Genomic DNA, 22,322 nt, shown 5'->3' with positions numbered 1-22,322 from the left:
CTTCCCAACACTGTGGCCCTCTCAAATATGCTGTGGTTAGTGCCTCCATATACCTGTCCCTGAAAGATAAAGCTCTTGCCTCATCACAACAACGCAGGGTGCTGTGTTTGTCTCTTGCAATGCAGTGGGGTAATTCTGAGAGCTCGTTGCACCAGGATGTCATCCATTTGCAAAGGCTGGGAAATCATCTGCCAAACCAGCGCACCTCAGCATCGCCACCACAAATGCGGAGAGGTGGCTGACAGCACCACTTCCCGGTGACACGGCTGAGCCCAGCCAAGCGTGACATGCTCTTAAAGTGCTGCTGGGCTGCAAGAGTTATTGATTTTTTTAATTTTTGTTTTTCTTTCCAAGTTTTCCAAGTCTGATCTTTCCCAGGAGGAATCCCTGTCTAACTATGTCATCCAGTGGTGTGAAGGAGCCTGATCCTGTGGCAGTAGTGCCAGAGGGTGACTAGCAGGATTTGTGTGCACATGCCAGCTCTGTGTCTTAGCCTGGGCAGGTGCCCCCATCTCTGCTTCCCGCTTGGTAAGATGGGGCATTTACTGCAGCCTTTTTATCTGCCACCCAAATGAAGGATGCTTGTTGTCTCCAGCCCACGTGCTTTTGTTCAGAGCAGGTACAGTGGAAAGCCAATTAACAGGGCAGGTTTCAGGCAGGTATTGCCCACAAGGCAGTTGTCATGCGTTGCCTCTCCTCATTACTGGTCTCATGTTTAGTCTTTGTGCCAGACTCCCCTTGAGTCTTGCTGCCTGGGAAGGACAAGAGCTGTTTCTCTGGATGTCTGTCAGTCCCCAGCAGCAGTGGAGGGAAGCCTGAGTGAACCAGCCCCTCCAGCTGCTCTGACTTTCCTGCTGCACTCGCTGCTATGACCAGCAAGGAAGGGCCTGCTGGTTCCCTGGGCCAAAGTGACAGCCTCCTTATCGGCCCTATAGCCCTTGGCTGGATGCTCTTTCTTCCTCTTGTCCTTCTGGCAACCATTTAATAAGCAAACCCTCTAGTGATGCTCTTCCTGGCAGGCCCACAATGTGGCTATTTGAATTCTGCCTCTTCTTTTTAAGCAGGTTCATTTTCTTCCTCCTCCAGGCAATTGGTAATGCCCATGGGAGGGTTCTCACCTCCTCCTGCTGCCTTAGATGTCTGAGTACCACCTCCCCTGCTCGCCCAGACAACTGACAGTCTATTTGTTTTCAGTCTCCCTGGAACAAGCCTGGCCTTTTATTTCATAGCTTTATTCTGCCCTGCCAGCAGCCCTGGAGCTCCCTTGCCAAAGCAAGAGAGAAGAGTCAAGCTCCATGTACCGAGATGTGACTGGCACTGGTGTGAAATGGGAAGTGGGCTTGGATTTGGTCACGTGACCCAGATGTTTTTGTTTTGATTTATTTGTTTGCTACTTTTCCTGATGCCTGCTGCTTTGCTTTGGAGGATCTCAGTTTTTGTTATAAACAAATCAAAATTCAAAACAAAACCAAAAAAAAAAAAAAAGGGAAAAGAAGGTGCTAGAGGAAGCAGCGACATTTGGAAATGTGCGCAAAGCAATGATGTGGTGACATTTCTCTCAGTCTGCCAAAAGCTTGAAACAACAGCTCGGAGGCAGATCCAGGCTCTCCCTCTTGGCTGTCAGTCCCCTTCCTCGGCTGCGTTCCCCGGCGGGCTCGCAGCATGCCGGGCTCGCTCCTTTGCACTTTCCCTCTGCAACCACTAAGTGAATGCTGTATAGCATTTTAATAATACCAAAGGCTGAGGATTTCACATGACTCTGGTTGTTGGGCTACAGAGCTGGGCTGTGGCAGGTTTAAATTTTTGGAGAAACTGCCAACTTGGAGGTCTGCAAATCCTGCACACTCCTAGGCTGAGCATCTGCACGACACACAATGAGGTGGTGCCTCAGTTTTGCATCTCAGTTAGGTGGAGCTGGGGAATGTATCGTCAATTTAAACCTTGTACAGAAACATAGTTTAACAGCTCCCTGCCTGCAGTTCGATCTCTTTAATGAACATAAGCACAGATCAGAGCGAGGCCCAAGCTGAAAAATTCAGATCCCAATTCAAAACATGAATGTGCCAGCATTTGGGTGTGTAGGTCTGGAGCTGGAGTCTAACTCACTTGCAAATAGGGACCCTTTGCAAAACATGGATCAAGGTTCAAATTCCTGTCCCTCCTCCAAAATTAAATAAAGGTTGAAGAAATTCTGAGAACTCAATGTTTTGGTTCTGGGCCATCTAAGAGGGGTAAACTATGTGCTTAAGTGCTTTGTTGAATAGGAAGAGACTTGAGCATGTGCTTAATGTTATTAAGTGCTTAGCTGTTTTTGTTGAATCAGGGCCCCTGGCTTTTAAAGTCAATACTAACCCCTTAGGCTGCATCTGAAAGGATTTGGAAAAGAAGTAGCATCCAGATACTGTTGGATGTTTGACTGCTGAGCTCTGCATTCCTGCTTTGAAGGCTTGTTCCTCTAAATCTGCTCTCATTGCTATTCCAAATCATCTAAACGACTTGTCCCTGGCCACCAGGTGATTATGCAAGAGAGGATGGGGAGTTATGGATATTTAACGCACGCCCCTGCACAACTGCTGGAGAAGTTCAGCTGTCCTGCAGTTTCTATCGGTGATCTCAAGGCAGCACAATAATACCGGGATGTCGAAGTGTGATGCTGTTTAGCTGGCCCATCTGAAGAGGCACACTGCAGGCCGCCTGATGTCTTCTTTTGGTGGTTGCTGTGCTGCTCCTTGTAACCAGCTTCTCCTTGGTGTGAGAGCCCCTAAAGTCAGTTTGGTTAAAAGGAGTGGGTGAGCATGAGCTAAGCTGGCTCCCCGTGGCTGACGTGGGTTAGGGAGTGACCCCAGTAACAGAGCTGGCTGATCCATCACCAACAGCAGGGAACAGAGAGTAGCTGCAGGCACTGAACTTTTCAGCCAACGTAGATGCTGTTGGAAAGGAGGTGTCCCCAAAAGTCTGCAACAAGAGGGTGGATATGAACCTCATCCCCTGAAATAGCGTTTTGGTGGCACAAGAGCTGGAACTGGCAAGCAGTGTTTGAGAGAAATGAGACTCCAGAAAGAAGTGGGAAAAATAGCAACTTTTTCTGCTTTACAGGTAAAAGAGTGTCTGAGACCAGGATGGAAATAGATGGAAAACTTATGCACAGATGAAAGGCTTGAAATGAAATACATTATTCATGAGACTAACAGTTGGAATCTGAGAGCCACTTGGAGGTAATCATCTGAAAAGCGGGAACAATTCTGGGCAACAATTTCAGCCTATTGCAGAGGCACCAAAATGGTTACCAGAAACTAGGTTTCCTTTTAAAGGAAAGACAAAGTTAAAATTGCAGAACTGGAGTGGCCTTTTCCAGACAAACCAGATGCAGCCCTCCCTCCCCTGTGTCCTCTCCCAGGTCTGGAGGGACAGGCAGGCTGGCTGCTGAGCTGGTCCCGGGACAGGCCTGGCAGTGCTGTCCCATTACTAGCAGTGCCATACGAGAGAGAGGCTTTGATCTCCAATGCCAACGTCTTTTGAAACTAAATCACAGTGCTGCCTTGCTGTTGCAGGCTATTAAAAAAAAAAAAAAAACCACCCCAAATGTTCCTGTCTGCACATCTGATGCTAATACAGTAAATGGTAATGCAAAGGTGCAGTGTGCCCTGAATCAACAGTTCGTCTGTGAGATTCAAAGTTTTGGGCCAATAATTTCTGGAAATTGAAATGCCATTCTTTTCTCTTGCAGGTCTGCAGATGCCTGGATTGGCACAAAAGGTGTTCTTCTAGGACAAAGCCTTCATTAAAGAAGATTAAAAAGTGATATGTCCTTTTAAGCCAACATTGATAAGAGGCTCAATACCCAAAAAATGATGGAACAATGGAAACAACAGAGATTCAGGTACCACTGCAGGTCAGTTTGCACTTGAATTCAAAGCCAGCCTTTCATGTGGGACAGTTTCTCAGCTCAGATTTTAAGTTAAGGCTCAGAGACTGACAGCAAGTCCCTCCGGAGCTCTATCTGTTCTGATTCAGATCCTGCTGTTTATGTGTCACAGGCTCCATGACTGCACACCTGACCTTCCAAGTTTTATGGGACTCACTGATGCAAAGCCTGGAGCCAGTGACACCTTCCTTCCTCCAGGCACGTGCCTTAAGCAACAGCAAGAGGTCTGTGTTTGTTCTCCCTAGCACAGTAGAAAGGGAATTATTTCAGGCAAAGAGATTTATGTTGTTTTTTTTTTTTTTTAGTGGTTCCTTGACCTGTTGTTGTTATACACTAAATGATACTCACTCCCGTTAACCCTCTGAGTATAGAAAACAGGGAGACAATGTGTGGAGATAAAGTTGAAAATTTTAGGCTAAGTTCTTAAATGCAAAATTAAGTTCTTAGATGCAAAGAACAGGAGAGTGAGATAGCGAGAGTGAAGTGATGCACTGAGGACCACCTAGCAGACCAATACTACCACAAGGTCTTTTGAGCCTTCTTCCTTTACCTGTGACGTCTCCTGGTTTAAAGGGAGAGCCCAAACGACAGGGAATGGTACACCTAATCTCTTCTGCCTCTGCCACTGAAGTCTTGTGACCTTGGTTGAGTTATTTTGCTCACCTCAGCTTGCCCATACCCAAAAGAAGATTAAAAGCTAGTTCATAAAATGTGCTGTTTGGTGCAAACAAGATACATGCAGGTTGCCTCTGATTCATATGCAAGAGCCATTTTTCACTGGCAGTGGAGCTGATGTAAAGGGGCCTTTGTCCAAGGGAGCATCAGCTGAGACTGAATGAACTCCTTTAAAGGCTGCAGGGTTAGAATTTGCTGAGGAAAAAAAAGCAAAAGTCCTTGCTGTTGCTGTCAGGTTTGTATGAACTAAAATGAGTTGTGGGCGCAGTTTGATCTTGCTCAGCTTCCCACGGCATGCAGGAAGGCTTGATTGGAAAGCCTTCCCATGAGCGTTTCTGCTCAGCTCCAGGCTCCCATAGCATGGCTTTAGCTGAGGGGTCCCAAGGCCAGCCAAAGAGTGCAACTACAGCCAGCTCTGCCTTCGTCGCAGGCAGTTTGAATGCAAATTGTACTGCAGATTATGTCCTTTCTTCTGCAAAGGGCTTACTACTTTGAGCATGAACCTCTTTGGTCCTGGGTTGAATGCTGAGCTGTGGCTGTTTATGGATGTGTGCTGAGGTAGGTGCAATGAATCAGCTAGCAAGGAGAGCATGAAGTGTATAAGCCCCTTTGGGACAAAACATTTGGGCCACGCAGCTGTCATTATTGCTATACCTTCACTACCGACCATATAGTCACTGCCTAGGTTAGCCCTGTATGGAGTAAGTGTTCACATAGACTGAAATGGTGCCACACTACTGCACAACAGGAGAGCTGTTGCCATGCTTACTTATAATAGCAAAGTTACCGTGGTTTTGCAGTGACCCCAAAGCAGAGCTGGCCCCAGCGTTGCCTCTCTTATCCTGCTGCGCTTTGCCTCCCTCCTCCCTACCCCTACGTGAACATCCTTCTGTGCAGCACAGGGAAAAAGGAGGGTTGGAGCTGAGACCCACTCTGCCCTCCCTCCTCTTGGCAGAGAGCTGGAGCAGAGCAGGGCTGCTGGGCACGTGGGGCTGAGAGGGGAACACAGGTGGGTTTTGAGGGGGGAGCAAAGGGTCTTAGCAACATGGAAGAGCAAGGCAGGGCTCAGCAGCACAAGTGCTCTTCTGTGCAGCTGCCATGGGTAGGTCTCTGAAGCTTGATCAGGGGTATTGGTGATGGCAGGAGGGAGAGATCTCTGTGTGGCCAAGCGCAAGTATGGTGGGACTCCCTTTCCTGGTGAGCAAGGTTGTGTGCTTCTCTAGGGCTGATGAGTGCTGAAGGCAGAGGGAGAGGAGGAGGGAAGACAGCCAGTGGTAGGGCTGGATCTGGCCTTTGCCTGGACTTTTGCTATACTGGACTGGCTGCCATTGGAGCCTACCTTAATGTGGGACCTGCACAGCATGAGCATTGTCCATTGAAGAGTCTTTATCGATCCTGACATATCCGTGCCCAACCTCTTGTCAAAGACATCTTATCATGGAGAAGCTTTCTTCTCCTCAGGCTGTTCCAGTTTCTTCTGCTGGGAATTATTTCCAGGCTGTCTAAATCTCAAGTTGTAATTTAAGTTCATCTTTTCCATTCTTCCACTCTCAGTGGCTGATTATTCACAGTTTTCATAGATATTCTTCAGGCATGCTGGTGAGGGCTGTTCCCAGCCTGATGTGCTGAGATGAACACTGTGTCACCAAGGGTTAGGCATTTTTAAATGTAAATATGAAACCCAGGCTAGGAGAAGAAAAGGAGTCAAAGTACAAGAACATCAGACATGATATTGTAAGGGTGAATCCAAAGTAATTGCAGTGGAACTCAGCTGACATCATCTGCTTGGTGATGAGAGAGAAAGGAGAAAAAAAAAAAAAAACGAGAAAGAAAGTGTCACTTGGAATAGTCCACCTCTGACTTCATTTGAACAGTGTCCATGAGCTTGGGGAGGGAATGCTGTCCCCACCAGTTAGCATTAGGACAGGATGTATTAGGTGATTTACTAAAATGCTGGTAAAGTTTCTTTATAGTGACCAATGAGGGGGGGGTAGCTTCAAGCTCTGCTTCTTGTCAGCTGTGAACATCATGAGTGACACTGCTTTGTTTAACTCCATGTTCCCCCTCCCCATCTTGCGCTTATCAGACGCTCTCTTATGCTTAAAACAGGTAAAAATGGAGCTGACCTTGCCTGGCTTTCCACCCTTTCCATCCAGTTCTCTCACACATCCTCCCTAATCTAGGGAGTACAAGCAAGTTTGGCATCTTCTTTGCCAGTCTGATACCTGGAGCAGCACTGTGATACCTTGCCGGGCTCGGGGCTCACCAGCCCTCCGGCGGTTCTGCACTGCTCTGGCTCCTTTGCTAAGCAGAAGTGGGTCTTTCATGGCCTTGGAGAGTGCCACACCATTGGAGGCAGCAATGGGTGTTTCAAAATCAGTCCTCTTCCCGACTCAACAGATGGGCTGCTGCCTGCAAAAAAGAAATGAATGTCTTTGCATGGCTCGTAGTCTGACAGGAATGTCTGGAGAAGCTCTAATGTCGCTTCCCCACAAGCAGCTGTCGTCTGCATCCTCTTCCATGGCCTCCTGGGTGAGTTCTTGTTTTGCAAACAGTCCATCCTTCCTTCCACATTCCCTCTGGATGGAGATTTTTGCTGGAGGGTTTCCTGCTCTTGTTTCTTCATTCCTGTATGGCTCTGCCTTCTCAGTTGTGCCAGTGCAACTGCTCATGCTTAAAAGTGGATCGCTGAAATATCTGGGTTAACAAAAAGGAAGGGGTTTTTTTTAACTTGGATCAGGGTAGTGATCTGTTTTCCAGCCATGGTCCCTGCACAGTGGGACAATGGTCCGCAGCCGAGGAATAGCCGAATGTAGGAAATGCCCAAACTACCAGTCAGGAACAGGGAAAGGCAGAGCATCGCTGTCCTCGCCAGTTCCAGCATCTTGTATGTCAGATTGGGGGAGTCAGATCACTGCAGTGACCCTACGGGAAATGCCTGTCCCTTCACCTGGCACATGGGCAGTGGCATGGGGGGTGAGGGAAAGTGGGACTGTGTCCTTTGATGGAGACCACACTCAGATCAGATCAGAGTAAGGGGAAACTGGTCCCTTGAGGGACCTAATCAAGTTGTCAATGGTTCCAAATGTAGCAGTCACTAGCAGTTTTTGCCGTAACAATGCAAACATGGTAATGTTTTGACAGGCTGGGGTAGTGCTTGTCATCTGAATATCGTGAGTTTGTGTTAAAGATCCTATTCCACATTTAAGGAATTTGGCCTCTGTGTCTTGTTGACGGCATGGAAATGTTTCAGTGCTGTACAAACGCAAGGAAATAAATGTAGGCTGCAGAAGTCTGAGAAGAGTAAAATGCATCATAGATACGCGGCAGTTACCTATCACCCAGAGAAATTGGTTTTGTTTGACAAAAAATGGAAACGCTGCCAGGATATTTTGCTTCGGTTTAGGTTATATGCTAGGATTGTTTGTGGTTAGTAATGAGCGCAAGGTTCACTTGTAATAATAATGTAACCATGGTAATATGATAACACAAACTGATGTCAGTCTGATTTGCTGATAAGATTTATACCCTGTTATATTATCCAATACAATTAAGAAATGCTTAGAAAATTAACATTAAAATAGATTAAAATAAAGTATCAGAGGCGTAGTGACAGCTGTGGGTCTTAAATATAGTCCCCAAGTGGATGTTTCCAGATAACGTATCACCCTGCCTCCAACAGGCTGTGTTACAATAAGCAAGGAAAGCAATTGCTTTCATTTTACAAACAGGGAATTGCAATGTTCCTCTTAATTTCTGCAATTTCCTGCACTCATTTTAGTGTGACTGGTCAGAAATGAACCTAGGAAAAGTAACAAGTGTTAATTGGCCTCATTTAATCGAAACTGAATTTAATGATCAGCAATGATCAGGTGGAAGAGGGAAAGACAAATGCATGCATTGGGATGTAGGGGTTCACTCCCAGTGGGAAGGAAACTACTGGTGAGATGGGGGTCAGAAACTCTTGCCCCTTGCAAAGTGTTTTGGATTTACCACCCATCACACCAGCCACTACTTTCTCAGGGCTCCTTTTATATTCCCAGTGGCAGTCACCTGCATTTCTTGACTTGTAAGCTCCGTAGGGCAGAGACCATCTCTTTATTCCCTATATATGAACACAGCATTTCTACCACCTAATAGCATAATCATAAGAGATGAGCCAGGGTAATCATCAAAGATGAGCCATTTCATAACTGCCTCTGTACCAGCCAGAATTACACCTCTCATAACATCCTAGCAACAGAGCTCCTCAGTCATCGTCTCTTCTCCTTCCCTGTGGATAACTCACTGCCTCCCTCCTTGCAGTTTCTATGTTAGAGTTTAGGATGGGGAATCTGGGATTATTTGTTTTTGGAGAATTCCATCTGATTACCCCAGTGAAGGAACAGCAAATTTACAAAGGAGTGTAAGAGCAAGTCCTTCAGCTGTTGCCACAAACCAGGAGAGGAATGGAAGACACTTTTGGACTCAGATTTTTTTTCATGTGAGAGTCCTATTACTTATCCCTTGCTAAGAGTTTTGAGATGTTTGGTTTGCTGAGATAAAGGCCTCCAAAGGCTGTCCAGTCAGAGCTAATCTGGGGACTGGGGCCTCCCTCTTATCTCTGACTAGTTTTTCACTGGGATGATCAACTGCAGTGTAACTGAGAGGGGAGAAACCAGTCTTAGTCTCTTGTTCCTTCTGTGCTTAAAATACCTGTTTTACTTGAGAACGATACCTAGCAAAGGCATCCTTTTCTCCATCTTCTCACCTTATTGTCTGCTTCTGGTCTCTCTTTCATCTATATTCCACCACCTATGGCCAGAGTTTTTCTCTTGCTGCTTATGGACTCTTCATTATTTTCTAAACAGCATTTTCCTGAGTAAATTAAAGGGACTGTACTTCATGCTCATTCTCTTTGGTCTTCAAACCCTGCCTGTCCGGGCTCTCCTTCCCCTTGTCTCCATGACCTACACTCTGCTGAGCTGCATCCTAGTTTTTCAATAGTCTTCTGTGCCTCACTCGTACTGTCTTAAGCCACATCTTGTTTTCCTTGTATTACTCACATAATTTGACATTTCTTGCTGGCTGCTCGCTCACACGTCTCCTTCTCCCATGCTGTCCAGCCTCCTCATTCCCACTGCTTCTCTGGCACCTTATTATTCCTCCATCTATGGAGTGAAACCTGAGCTCCTCTTTTTCAGATTCCCCTTCCCCTTTGCTGATCCTAGCCGCACAGTGAGTCTGGTTCAGTCGAAGCTGCATTCTCCTCTCCACATGATGTAGTCAGTTGACTGTTTTGGCAGTTCTTGTGTTTCTTTTCCTTCCTGGAACCGATGCACTGCAAAGGATGAACACAAAAATATCAGCAGGGAGTACAGGAGATGAGTAGCATTTTATACTCTTCAGAGTGGAAGAGGTGACTTGGGAGGGAGGAATCAGACCAAAATCTACCAAATGATAAGTGGCAAAATAAATAAATCTGAACATTAAGACAGATTTTATTTAGCACTGTAATTTAGTTTTGAAGCAGCGTCTACATTGCACAGCGCACAACAGCACAGAAATAGTTGAAATAGCTTTGTATAAATATTGCATGAAGCTTTGTGTACAGACGCATACAAGGCACAGAGCTACATGCAAAATCTGTCTAAAAGGGGTGAAGGAAAATGTGGGAGCTCTCTGCTTCCATATCAAGAGAGCTTCTGGTACCTGCTTGGGAAAGTAACTCTGCATTGCAACATGGCTTTCAGCATAAACATGCTCAGAGGGTGCTGCATGCCAAGCTCCACGCGGGAAAGCCATGGAACAGGTTTTCAGGTCAGCAGTGGTGGCCTGTAGGTTGTGGGGCGTGAGCTGAACTTACTTCTGGGCCTTTTATGGGCCCAGATACATAACATAAATAGAGAGACAGTGGTCCAGTATGGGACTTGGGTTTTACTTCCAGTTTTGCTTAGCAACTTCAGTCAATCCTTTGCCCTTGGGGCATCCCTTGTCCTTTCAGTGTTTGTCAGTTTTCTCTGTGGCTGCAATTTCATGGTCTCTTGAACCTGGCAGGAGTGACATTGCTCCCCGAAGAAGTGGCCCAGCCTTCTCTGGCTGCTTATTCCTGTGTTGCCTCACTTCCCCCCTTTTGCTGGCACATACATTGACGTCTACATCAGCAGCTAGGACAGCACAGCAGGCGTGGATTTACCCAGCAGTCTGGCTGTGCTGAGGACCTGCCATCCACGCTGTATGTATTTCAGGGGTGTTACTTTGAGCTAGTTGTGTTCTCGTCCCGCAGAGCGAATGTCCGTTAATGAACATCCATCACTGGTTGGAGTGCTTTAGGTGTGCTCCCTTCTTTTGCTTTTGTTTTACCGCAGATCAGCTCAGTTCATTTGTTCTCAAATCCCCCTGTGATGTGAATCACAGCACGGTAAGCCGGAATGAGCTAGAGAGTTGTTTCAAACTCAAATATTAACATAGATGCACTGTGCTGACATGGCTCTGTGGTGAACCAGCTCAGGGAAGAGATCAAAAGCAAAAAGAAATGGAGCTAGCTTTAGCTTCAACCATCCTCTGAGCTCATGCATGTGGCCTCACCTACATTTGGACCAACGTTTGGGAGGGACTGAGGGCTGCTTATAAGCTGCAGGAGGAAAATGGATCTCCTTTTTAGAAAGCACTTTACACTGGTTTAAGAAGACTGTGAAATAATGATCTGTGTCAGCTGCAGGCTCTCGGAACAAGGACCAACACCTACAATAGACAAAGTGGGTTTCAGCACACCGCAATATACAGTCTACTGCAAACAGCATGGGAGTGGGGAGATGAATTTCATCCAAGACCGCTCAGTACCACAAACAATCATAATCTTCTGAGGAACAGAGGGCGAGTGGGAAAGAGCATTTCATTATGCTCATAATGTTCGTGAGAGCTGCTGTACAGCGGGCTCACATCTTTCCAAACAAACCCCATATTGTGAAGGGCTCCCTCAATGCTTTCTTCTTCCTCTTCCATTCCCCCCCCTCAGAACGTGCCTGGAGCTCAGTTTATTTTGATACTTTTTATTTCTTCAGCATCTGCATTTCCTCCCCTCCCTCTTTCCACCGCGTGCCTGTTGAAAACCTAATTGCAGATCCCTCGCTGCAATTAGTCAACACGCTGTTACTAAGTTCACTTCGTTATGGCTTTTTTGGCCAGTGGACTCAAAACGGGCTTCGAAGCGACACACCTCGCTGGTGCTTTGACCCTGGTGCCAGGGCTGCCATGCTCTCCCTGCTTTCCACCTTTCCCTACCTCACCCCTTCACACCTTCACGCCAGGATCTTTTTTTTTTTTTTTTACCCCGGGATCTTTTTTCGCCCCAGACGCATCATTTATGCTCCTGGTTCGGACGTGTCGGGCTCTAGAAGCCCCGCGGCACCACCACGCGCTGCCGATGGTCCCTGATTCCGCCGTGCGGGGCACCAGAGGTCATCGCTGGAGATTCTGGAGGGGCCGGTGGGTAGCAGCGCCCGCGGACCCCACCTTCCCACACCCCGCCCGGCCCGGCGGGGGGACGACGGAGGAGCGGGATGGGAGGAGGAGGGAGGTGGGAGGAGGAGGAGGAGGAGGAGGAGGAAGACGGCGGCGGTCGTGCAGCCGCCGCCGGGCGGGGAGGGCGGGAGGGGAGGCGGGTGCGGGGCGGCGGTGGGCGGGCGCGGGGCGGCGGCAGCCGGGGCTGGAGCCGGGCGCCCCGCGGCCCATTCGCGACCGGCGGCGGCGGCGGCAGCGCGGAGCTCGGCGGCGCTTGGCCCCCCGCGGGCAGGGCCTGTCAGGCGGCGGCCGCCCCCTCCCCGGCGATGAAGGCGAGCCCCGCGGTAGCCGCCGTCGCGGCGGCGGCGGCGGCGGGGCCGGGGCAGGCGGGGGGGCCGCGGGAGCCCGATGCGCGCTGGCGGGAGAAGGGCGAAGCGGAGGCGGAGCGGCAGCGCACCCGGGAGCGGCTGGAGGCCACGCTAGCCGGGCTGGGCGAGCTGGAGTACCTGAGGCAGCGGCAGGAGCTGCTGGTGAAGAGCCTCCTGCTGCGGCGGCCGGTGGGCGCCGTGCCCGGGGCGCAGGGGGGCCGCGGGGAGCCGCCGGGCGAGGGGCCGCCGCCGCGCAGCCTGGAGGAGAAGTTCCTGGAGGAGAACATCCTCCTCCTGCGGAGGCAGCTGGTGAGCGGCGGGGGGCGGGGGGGACGGGACACGTCGGGCTCTGTGTGTGTCGGTGTGTCGCCGGGGGATGCGCCCCGGTCGCCGTCGGCGCGGGTGGCTCCCCACGGAGCGGCTGGGGACGGCCGCGGTCCCCCGAGGGCTTGTCACGGCGTCCCGGCCGCCCGCCCGGTGAGGTGGCGGGGAGCAGGGGGACGGGCCCCCGGGGCTTTGGGGCGAAGCGGTGACATCTCGGTGAGGGGCCGGATTCTGCCGGTGGTTTTGGCGGTGGTTGCGCAGTTCCCCGCGGGTTTCCAGAGCCAGGCCGGCGGTCCGACTTCCATTCAAGGCGAGAGAGGCGCTGCCGTTGCCTTGAATGGAAGTTGGGAGCCGGGTCGCAACCCCGAGAGGAGGTGACGAGGTAACGAGCGCTCCGGCACGGGCAGGATCGGGCCCCTGAAAAGAAGGGATGCTTTTGTTGAAGGACGCGCTTTGTAGCCGGTGTGGGAAGAGATGGAGGGCGGCATGAAGCAGCAGATCATTTTTCAATGAAAATAGCGTACAGCTGTGCCTGGCGGTCTTTGTGCACGGCTCAGCATTTGCTTTCACCCAGGGAGAAGTTGGAGTGCGTGATTTATTTGCCTGATTTCTTCTTTCCCCCAAACACCACCCCCCCCCCCCCCCTTTTTTTTTTTCCCTTTTCTTCATGTTAGTCTTTTGGTTTAGTTCATTTAGGATTACTTCCTTCTTTAAAAGGTAAAAAATAATTTTTTTTTTCTGCTGAGAAGGGGCTGGCTGCCAAAGAGCCGTTAGTGAAGGACCAGGGAATCATTACTCAAAAAAAAAAAAAAAAAACCAACCCCAAAACCCGGGGATTTGTGGTAGCAGTTTAATTTGTGCACTTGACCTTGCAGATTGGAACCAGACGCGGTGCTCGCTGGGGGAGGGGGGACACTGGTGGCAGTAGGTGGCAGAGTGAGTTACCACTTGAGCCCATCACCTCTGCCAGCCTGGCTTCCAGCCAGCTCCCGGCTCCCCTCAGAAATGTGGGAGAAGACCTGGGATCGCCCCTTTGGTTCTCCAAGCATGGTGTTAAATGCCAGCACATCTTCAAACAGCCTCGCTACTACTATTAACATTCGCCTTCCCTTTGCCCGAGGAATGGCCCACCCCAGGGGAAAGGTTGTCCCGGATTTAATGAGTTTAGAACTAGTCCAATTATGAGCATCAAAACTCTTTGTGATGAGCGTATCAGAGCACTGCTGGGCACCGATCAAATGATGCACTTACTTTAAAAAAAGAGATAAACCTTCTTCCTCTTGCCTCCCCTGCTTTCCTCAAAGCCAGAACAATTAAAGGGTATGAAGCTGAACAGATGATGGATAAGCAACATTATAATACACACAGGGAAACTGATTGCATTGACCGTGGGTTAATGAGTGCCTTACAAAATCATTTCTTACTGCTTATTTTATGCCATCAAATTACCTTCATAAATAGCCCTAAAATTCATCCCACAGCAATTTTATACAATTATAATGGGAGAAGAGGAAGAATTAGTCTTCCTTCCTGCTGCACTGCAAAACTAATAAAAGGGCTGTGATCCCAGCCCTGGGAATCTTGCTGTCTATATGGTAGACTAGAAGCCCATAATGTGCAGCAGAAAAAGGCGGTTCCCACACTACAGGCACTTGTTGGCAGAGCTGTTTCGTCCCATTGTATGAACAGATGTGATCTTTGACTAACACCGCTGTGGTGGTGAGCGTCCCCCATTACACTGGCAAAGCTGTCCCTTCACCCAAATAGCCCGTTTCATGCACGCGGGTCTGGCTTGACCATATCGTACGATACAGGTTTGTTGTTACAGCTGTTGCCCTGCAAAGGAGCGCTTTGCCAGCGTAATGTGTTGGTCTTCCTGAATTGTGGAGCGTGCTCCTTGTGTAAAACTGACTGGACGAGGCTGGAACGAAGTGACTGCATAATGCTTCAGTATTTATCCAGAGCATCTGTCTAGAATTTCAGGGCTTTGTTCTGTTTTGTATTTTTTAATAAAAGAATATCAGCGAGGTATTTCCGTGATGCTCAGATGGAGAAGACTGATTGTCTTTGGAGCCCCTTCACGTCTGCCTCGCTGAAGGAGCTGATGTTGTTTGTCTTGTTTTCCAGAACTGCTTGAGGAGGAGGGATGCTGGTCTACTAAATCAGTTGCAAGAGCTAGATAAGCAAATAAGTGATCTCCGCCTGGATGTGGAAAAAACAGCAGATGAACACCTTGAGACAGACAGTCGTCCAAGTTCAGGTGAGGCCAGTATTCAGCAACGTGGAGCCTCCCTTGGTACCTGGAATGAAACTGCCTGTAGTTTTCAGTACTACAACAGTAAACGTCTGTAGCACATTCACACTCTGATAATTAATGCCTACTAGTAAAGTTCACAACATATTCAGAGGAGCATTTCAAGCTTAATTAGATTTTTAGTTCAAAAAAGTTCTAATTCTCCTGCATATTAGGAAGGAGGCTGCAGGAAAAATGGTGAAAGGAAGCACCACCGGCAGGAGGAAGATGTCAAAATTGATCTTGCAGCCAGAAGGGAACACTGAATCAAACAATTTGATTCCCCATATATTGAATTTCCTCCCATTCTAACTGTGTTGAAGTCAGTAAGTGGTATTTAACTATGGGGAACATTTCTTAGAGGCATCTAGACTAGTTCTGAAGACACTGAAAAGCCGGGAATCCACCAACTTGCAGTTGTTAAAACCATTGCTAATTTCTAATCTGAATTTGACTTGTTCCACCACTGATTTTTTTTTTTTATATATATGCTTTTCTCCCATAGCTAAGGTCTTTTCTAGTACTCAGCTTTTTCTCCTCTGGGAGGTGCTATACAGTATAATTCCTGACTTTTTCTGATGAGCTAAACAGGTCAAGTTCATTAAGTCATTTGTTTTAAGGCATTTTTCCAAGCTCTTAAATAGCGTTATGGCCTCTTTCCAATTTTTTAGCTTTGTTTTACGCATGTTGGAGTCAAGGACTAGGCATACTGTTCCAAAGTCTTTCTTACCAGTGCTCTATAGACTGCTGAAGTCATTTCCCTACTGCTATTCATTAGTCTCTTTGTACATCCAACAATCTCATTAGCTTTTTTGCCATATCATTAAGCTTGATGGAGCTGCTTTTCCACGCTGACTAAGCCCTTTTCAGGATTATTGTTTTCCAGGATGCATCCCCATTCTGTAGACATGCCCTGCATTCCTTTTTCCTACATTTAAATCTTGATTATGGTATGTCATCTTTTTCTTGAGTAGACCCAGTTTACCAAGAAATACAATTTTCCATGTCTGCACATTGTTTACCATTTTCCTTCTTTCTTGTTGTTCACTATTTATCTCCAGAACTTTGATGAAAATAATGGGCAGCGTTGGGCCCAGCACTTAGTAAAAATTTTGTAGCACAGTAATAGCTGGAGAGTTTGTCTTGGAAGTATAATACACTATTAAATGAATGGGGTGTCAAACACAGCCTGAATCCTTCTTGCTAAAATCTGAAAACCCCTGTAAATGTTAAAAGCCCAACCCCTGTAAAGGTTAAAAAAAAGTTCAAAATTTCACATGCTAAGTTCTGCTTTTTTTACTTTTTAAGTGCCTTACTTTTAAACAGAATCCTTCATAGCAATAAGGATATTACTAAATTGTGCGCTGTATTTTGGGTGACTGAATGAAATCCCATAATTAATTGCAACAGAGTAAGCCAACATAAACATGAGCTTGACTGCCTTTCTAGGGACACAAATGGTAACTTTGTGTAGACATAACTAATATAAATCCAAACTCTTATTTTTATAGGGTTTTATGAGCTGAGTGATGGAGCTTCTGGATCGCTCTCCAATTCATCTAACTCTGTCTTCAGTGAGTGTTTATCCAGTTGCCATTCTAGCACTTGCTTTTGCAGCCCTTTGGAGGCAACACTGAATATCTCAGATGGACGCCCTAAATCTGCAGGTATAGTAAAAGCAGGTCGAGTACATCGTACTCCAGGAGGTGGCTTTGGCTTTGGAAATACTGCCTCAGGAGTATGTGGGTTGAATTAACCCTTCTTCCTTTCATTTGACATACTGTGCTCTGAAAAGATTCCAGTGCCTATCACGTACATGGGTCATGAGGCAGAACTGTTTGCCCTTCACTACTCCAGCCTTACATGTGAATATGTCACTCTAAGCGCATGAAAATAACATGTGAAAATATGACAGCTGCTCTACCCAGTAGAGGGCAGTGGTACCTATGCACATAAACATAGTAGTCGGCTAATTTCTCATGGTTTCCTGTACTAAATAGCAATAATGATGATAATAATAGCATTTTTACTAAATAGCAATAATGAGAGATACCTCAACAACCACATCCTCATTAAAGTGACAGAGCAAGGAGCTAGCTACAGGTTCTTAGGAGGTCAGGGTGCATGTCAGTCTGTTTGTAGCGGTCATTTTGTCAGTTCTGATGGTCCTCAACCCCCAGGTGACCACACTGAGGCGTGTCCTGCATTTATGTAGTATAGACAAATAGGCACCATGAACAGGGAGAAAGTATTTTGTCGCTTTGGCAGAGAGCTGATGAATTTCCTTTGACACTAGGCTGAAGATGCAAGCCTTAATGTGTGGGATGGTTAAATAGGAAAGCCTCCTCTGCCTGTTGTCCAGAAAGGACACTTCAGTAGGACATTTGTGATCAAGCATTATTGGTTGCAAACATACTCATAAAAAAGCCTTATGTGGAGGATGCTTCTAACAATAGTATTTCCAATTTCCATTCTGCTCTTTAAGGTTAATTTATAGTGATTTTTTTGTGAATCGAGGACAAAATAATTCAAGTTCTTGCAACTCTAAAGTGGGAAAATACAGCCCAGAATACATTCATTCTGAGATGCTGAGAAATCCTCTAACTTATCCTTTGAGCAGCTCGAGGTAATTTAATGCTCTTTGATGGAAGGTGTATGTGATCTTCATTGACCACACCATAAACAGAAAAATGTACACAAGGATTTCCAGCAGATTGCATTGCTGTTTTTTTCTGTATACATTACAAAAACCTAAAAATCTCATTAAGCATACCATCTCACTTTTAGAGATGAAATTTCACAAACTGGCATGTTTCAAAGAAGTTCTTCTTGGCAACGTTTCCTGGCTCTGACATAGAATTTAGGAAATGGGGGAAAACTGTGAGGTGATTTGGAGGAAGTTCCTGCTCCTAGCTTCCCTATTCTTCCTCTCCTGCCCGCACAGGAACATCATTTCTATCAGTTAATTTTATCAAAGTCTGTGAAACCTCTTTTGAAATAAGCCTTAGAGAAGTGATAAGCAGTGAGCATTCAAATTTGAGTACCCTGGCTGAAGTTTCTAGCCCAAGGGTAGAAAACAGGACTGACAGTGATCTGGAAGGATCATTTAGATCGTACCCCTACCCAGGAAGACAAGGGCAACATAAGCTTAAGAAAATAATAATCTTAGGTGCTTGGATTGAAGACCTTCTCCTAAGGTTGCTTACCTCCTAAATAAGTGCCTTAGCCATTAAATCTGACTCATGCATCTTGAAACGCACTGGATTTCTCTTACAGAACTCTCTTTGCAGAGCCAAGACTAGGATGTCAGCTGGATTGACCTGCAGTCCTTGTACTTGTGTGGAAAGATGAGCCCGTTTTCCATTCTTTAACCCTTTGTTGCTCAAAAGAAGCACGTGTTATTGTTAGCATTATTAGAATTATAATTATGATGATAATAAAAGTAGTAATGATGATAATAATAACAACAATAAAATCTGGATTTTTTTCTGATTCAAGATCTGCTTGAAAAAATCTGGAAGTTAAAATTTGTCAATAAGCTAGAACAATTAATTGGTCTCTTGTCCATATTTTTTATGTTTCTCCTTGGATTTAGTAAAGTAAAATATAAAACTCATACGTGCTGAGGCCTGCAGTGAGTTTTACAGGTGACTCTAAAATATAAACATACGAGACCCTTACAGACTTTCGGGTGGCTTGGATGTAAAATAGGAAGCTCTTAGCAACCTAGGCACAGGTTTGAAACCAATGTAAATGTTCTCATTAGGGCTGTGATTTTTATTTTTTTAACCATTTAGTCATACTGGGGCAAATCCTACAGAGACGTAGTTAGAAAGAGACCCACAGAAGAATACTGCTGCTTTTATATCGCTTGACTGGCATCCCTGGTTGCAAGGTTTCTACTGTTTGAACAGTGCTGCTGTAGTTAAAACGTTGCATCAGATGTGTAGATGGGACCGGTGTCCTTGGCGGCACGTGAAAAACGTAGCAGAACTGTCCCTGGCAGGCTCTCTAAACTCTTCTAAAATGCCTTTCAGATCTCATAGGCTGGATGGACTATAATAAGGAAGGCCAGCATGAGGACCAGACTGCAGGCTCTGTCTGTCGCTCTTTGTCCACACCGCACTCAAATTCCCTCGATGTCGTTGCAGATGTACATCCAAAGTACCAGTGCGATCTGGTGTCTAAAAACGGGAACGACGTCTACCGGTACCCCAGCCCACTCCATGCGGTAGCTGTGCAGAGTCCCATGTTTCTTCTCCCCGTGACTGAAAACCCCCAGCGAGAAGAGGAGAGGCTTGGTTGCGATATTAGCGACGTTTGCGCCGGATCCGAAACAGACTCGGGAAAATCCACCAACACCTTTCTCCCGCAAAGCTCCTGGCCGGCTCCATGCCCTTCTACCAGCAAGAGGATAGATGGGTACATCTTAAGCCTGGTTCAGAAAAAGACTCATGCGGTAAGGACTAACAAACCGAGGACGAGTCTCAACGCCGATCCCACCAAAGGGATCTTGAGGCATGGAAGCATGTGCGTCAGGCAGCCTGCAGGTGTGGTGGCTCACAGTAACGTCGTGAACCTGAAGAGCTCCAAGCAAGCGTGCTTGCCTTCTGGTGGGACCACCGCTCTGGACCACGTGGCACCCTCCCCGTTAAAGCAGAGGCCGAGGGAGCCAGCGGGCGAGCAGCTGGAGAGTAGGAAGGCACCTTTGCCACCGGCTTTCCCACCCGGTGTAACAAGTGAACTTCAGAGCAAGCACCTGCCACGGGGCACCAAACCGGCACCTCTGGAGCTCAACCGCAACGCAATGGCTGCGGCGGGGGATGTCCCCAAGGAGAACGGCCAGCACTTTGCTGCATCTCCCAAAGAGAGTCCGGGGAAGCCTGTGGTGCTGCAGCCGGAGAACAGGGTCAGCCAACCTCCCAAAAAAATCCTGCTAAAGAGCAACTTGCAGGCAGCTCGCTCCTCATCACCTGCTGTCGAGGAGAGGCCCGCGCTGGATTTCAAAAGCGAGGGCTCTTCTTCCCAGAGCCTGGATGATGGGTTGCTGGTGAACGCCCAGTACATACCAGCCCAACAGCAAAGTGTGAAGCTTCACAAAGGCACCCGAAATGTCAAGATTTTGAAAAGCTCCGTGCTGAAACACAGGCCCCACCTTACCAATGGGCTGGAAAACGGTTCACAGACCTTGCGGGAGAAAACCAAGACAGTTGGCAAGAAGTGCCGCTTTCCTGATGAGTTGGATACAAATAAGAAACTGAAAAAACCCTCCTCGCGGGGGAAGAGAGGCAGCGGCTTGCAGCCGGAGTCGGGCCTCCAGAATCGGCAGGCTGGCCTGCACAAATCCGCCATTCGATCCCACGGGCATGGCCGAGAGGTTGTGGTGGCCAAGCCTAAACACAAGCGGGCTGACTACCGCCGGTGGAAGTCGTCAGCGGAGATTTCCTATGAGGAGGCCTTACGGAGGGCGAGGAGGAACCGGCGAGAAGGTGTAGGGGTCTACTCGCAAGTTCCTCTGCCCTACGTCAGTCCGTACGCCTACGTGGCCAGCGACTCGGAGTACTCGGCGGAGTGCGAGTCCTTGTTCCACTCCACCGTGGTAGACACGAGTGAGGACGAGCAGAGCAACTACACAACGAACTGCTTTGGAGACAGCGAGTCGAGCCTGAGCGAGGTGGAGTTCGTAGGGGAGAGCACAACCACCAGCGACTCTGATGAGAGTGGGGGCCTTATTTGGTCTCAGTTTGTCCAGACACTCCCCATTCAAACGGTCACGGCGCCAGAGCTGCATGAAAATGCGGCAAAGGCCTTTGTCAAAATCAAAGCCTCCCACAACCTCAAGAAGAAAATCCTCCGCTTTCGGTCGGGCTCCCTGAAGCTCATGACAACGGTCTAGTGAGGTGACTTGGTGGAATGTATCTGCTTCTGCTTTCAGAAGCAAGGTGCTTTTGTGTACATATTTCCACAGATTTTTTTTTTTTTTTATACAAATATTTAAAACTTATGGTAAATTATGTCACTTGTCTTCAGAACTTGGGTGGATACTAGTGCCTTTTACGTGGAAATAAAAGACCATTATACTTGTTTTAAAAAAAAAAAAAAACATAACACTGCCATTTCAGTGGTGAACAGCCTCCAGTGCATGGTGTCAGAAGGCTTTGAAAAAAGGCTAATGTTTCTGGGAATGGATCTTCCTTGCCTAAGTTTTCCAGTTCTGGGTCTTATACAGGATATCGACAGCTTAAGGTCATAAGTTTTTAGGCGATAAGGGGGAGGGAGTGTGGGTGGTCTTCATATTTTTGTTTGTCCCTTTTTGCTGCTCCTGTTGCCACATCTTGAACTTCTTCCTCCTGGTAGCCTGGCCTGTTTTTTTCTTTTCTTGCCGATTCTCTTCCTGAAACTCACCCGTGTCCTTCCCCAGCTTTCTCCCACCAGGAAAGGGCTCCTATTCAATCTGTCTCCAAGGTTAAGTTGCCTTCTCTGGAGTGCACTCTGCTTCAATCTCCCAGGAGTTCCACTGCAGACGGCAGTGGTGTTCAGAGTAAACTGTTGGAATAGCTGACTAAGGCTTAGTAACTTCAGTATATTGTGTACAACTGCTTTTGAAAAAAAAAAAAAAACCCATATGCATGTCACGTGCATGAGTATCAGTAGTTTTAATATTCCTGTTGATGTCCAATTTACTGTACATCATCAATGGCTGTTTTTATATATATATATCATTGTGTAAATTAATATAACACATCATATGCTGTAATAAACAGTCTGTTTTAATACTTTTTTAAAGTTTGTTACATTGGTGCAGACCCAGTCAATGGTTTTATATTGGCGTTGTCACCACTTAGATGAATCTGATGTGACCTGTTAACGTTCCCTGCATTTAGCCATGCAGGAAGTGGAGCAAGTTTAAAATGTTGCTGTGGATGTGACTTGTGCTTTGAGGGAAATGGATTATCATGGCTCCTCCCATTCTTCCTGTAACTTACATTTTTTTAAGGGCGAGGTGGGATTTAGGAGCTCAGGGACATCTTCAGATTGTTGCTTGTGGGCAGCTCATGTTGCGGAGCAGATGGAAATGTAATAATAATCCTCTTTGCTGTCAGGGTGCTTGCAGACTTTGGTTGGTACAACACAGGGGCAGATGGTAGGTTTCTGTAACCAAATAGATCTGTGTAACGCAACAGGTGTCCCTCTGAAACGTCCAGTAAATGAATCCCAAAGAGCTGTGTGCTCTGGGAGCTGGGCTGGGTGGAGG

At 47.3% G+C, this 22,322-nt stretch overlaps 1 protein-coding gene across 4 annotated transcripts; it reads left to right on the top strand.

Moving 5' to 3' along the window:
* Nucleotides 1–12,333: 12,333 nt before the first annotated feature.
* On the top strand, nucleotides 12,334–21,844 carry DACT1 (dishevelled binding antagonist of beta catenin 1). 4 transcript variants are annotated; one of them, XM_074869077.1, is made up of 4 exons: nucleotides 12,334–12,759; nucleotides 14,902–15,034; nucleotides 16,579–16,641; nucleotides 19,219–21,844. In XM_074869077.1, the coding sequence occupies exons 1-4, from the start codon at nucleotides 12,409–12,411 to the stop codon at nucleotides 20,961–20,963; spliced, it is 2,292 nt and encodes a 763-aa protein (XP_074725178.1). In that variant the 5' UTR covers nucleotides 12,334–12,408; the 3' UTR covers nucleotides 20,964–21,844. The 4 variants fall into 4 exon arrangements, with proteins under 4 accessions (XP_074725178.1, XP_074725175.1, XP_074725177.1 ...); XM_074869074.1 differs by having other exon boundaries at nucleotides 19,105–21,844; XM_074869076.1 differs by having other exon boundaries at nucleotides 16,579–16,734.
* Nucleotides 21,845–22,322: the final 478 nt, after the last annotated feature.

The sequence above is a fragment of the Strix uralensis genome, chromosome 4 (assembly GCF_047716275.1).
Source record: "Strix uralensis isolate ZFMK-TIS-50842 chromosome 4, bStrUra1, whole genome shotgun sequence".
Taxonomy (NCBI): domain Eukaryota; kingdom Metazoa; phylum Chordata; class Aves; order Strigiformes; family Strigidae; genus Strix; species Strix uralensis.
This window is presented reverse-complemented; position numbering and strand designations above follow the sequence as displayed.

Excerpts from the sequence above, each read along its gene's own strand:
- DACT1 (XM_074869073.1), top strand. The coding sequence starts at position 12,409 with ATGAAGGCGAGCCCCGCGGTAGCCGCCGTCGCGGCGGCGGCGGCGGCG. Across the intron at positions 12,760-14,901 it reads TCCTCCTGCGGAGGCAGCTG|AACTGCTTGAGGAGGAGGGA; the intron begins GTGAGCGGCGGG and ends CTTGTTTTCCAG. Across the intron at positions 15,035-16,578 it reads AGACAGTCGTCCAAGTTCAG|GGTTTTATGAGCTGAGTGAT; the intron begins GTGAGGCCAGTA and ends TTATTTTTATAG.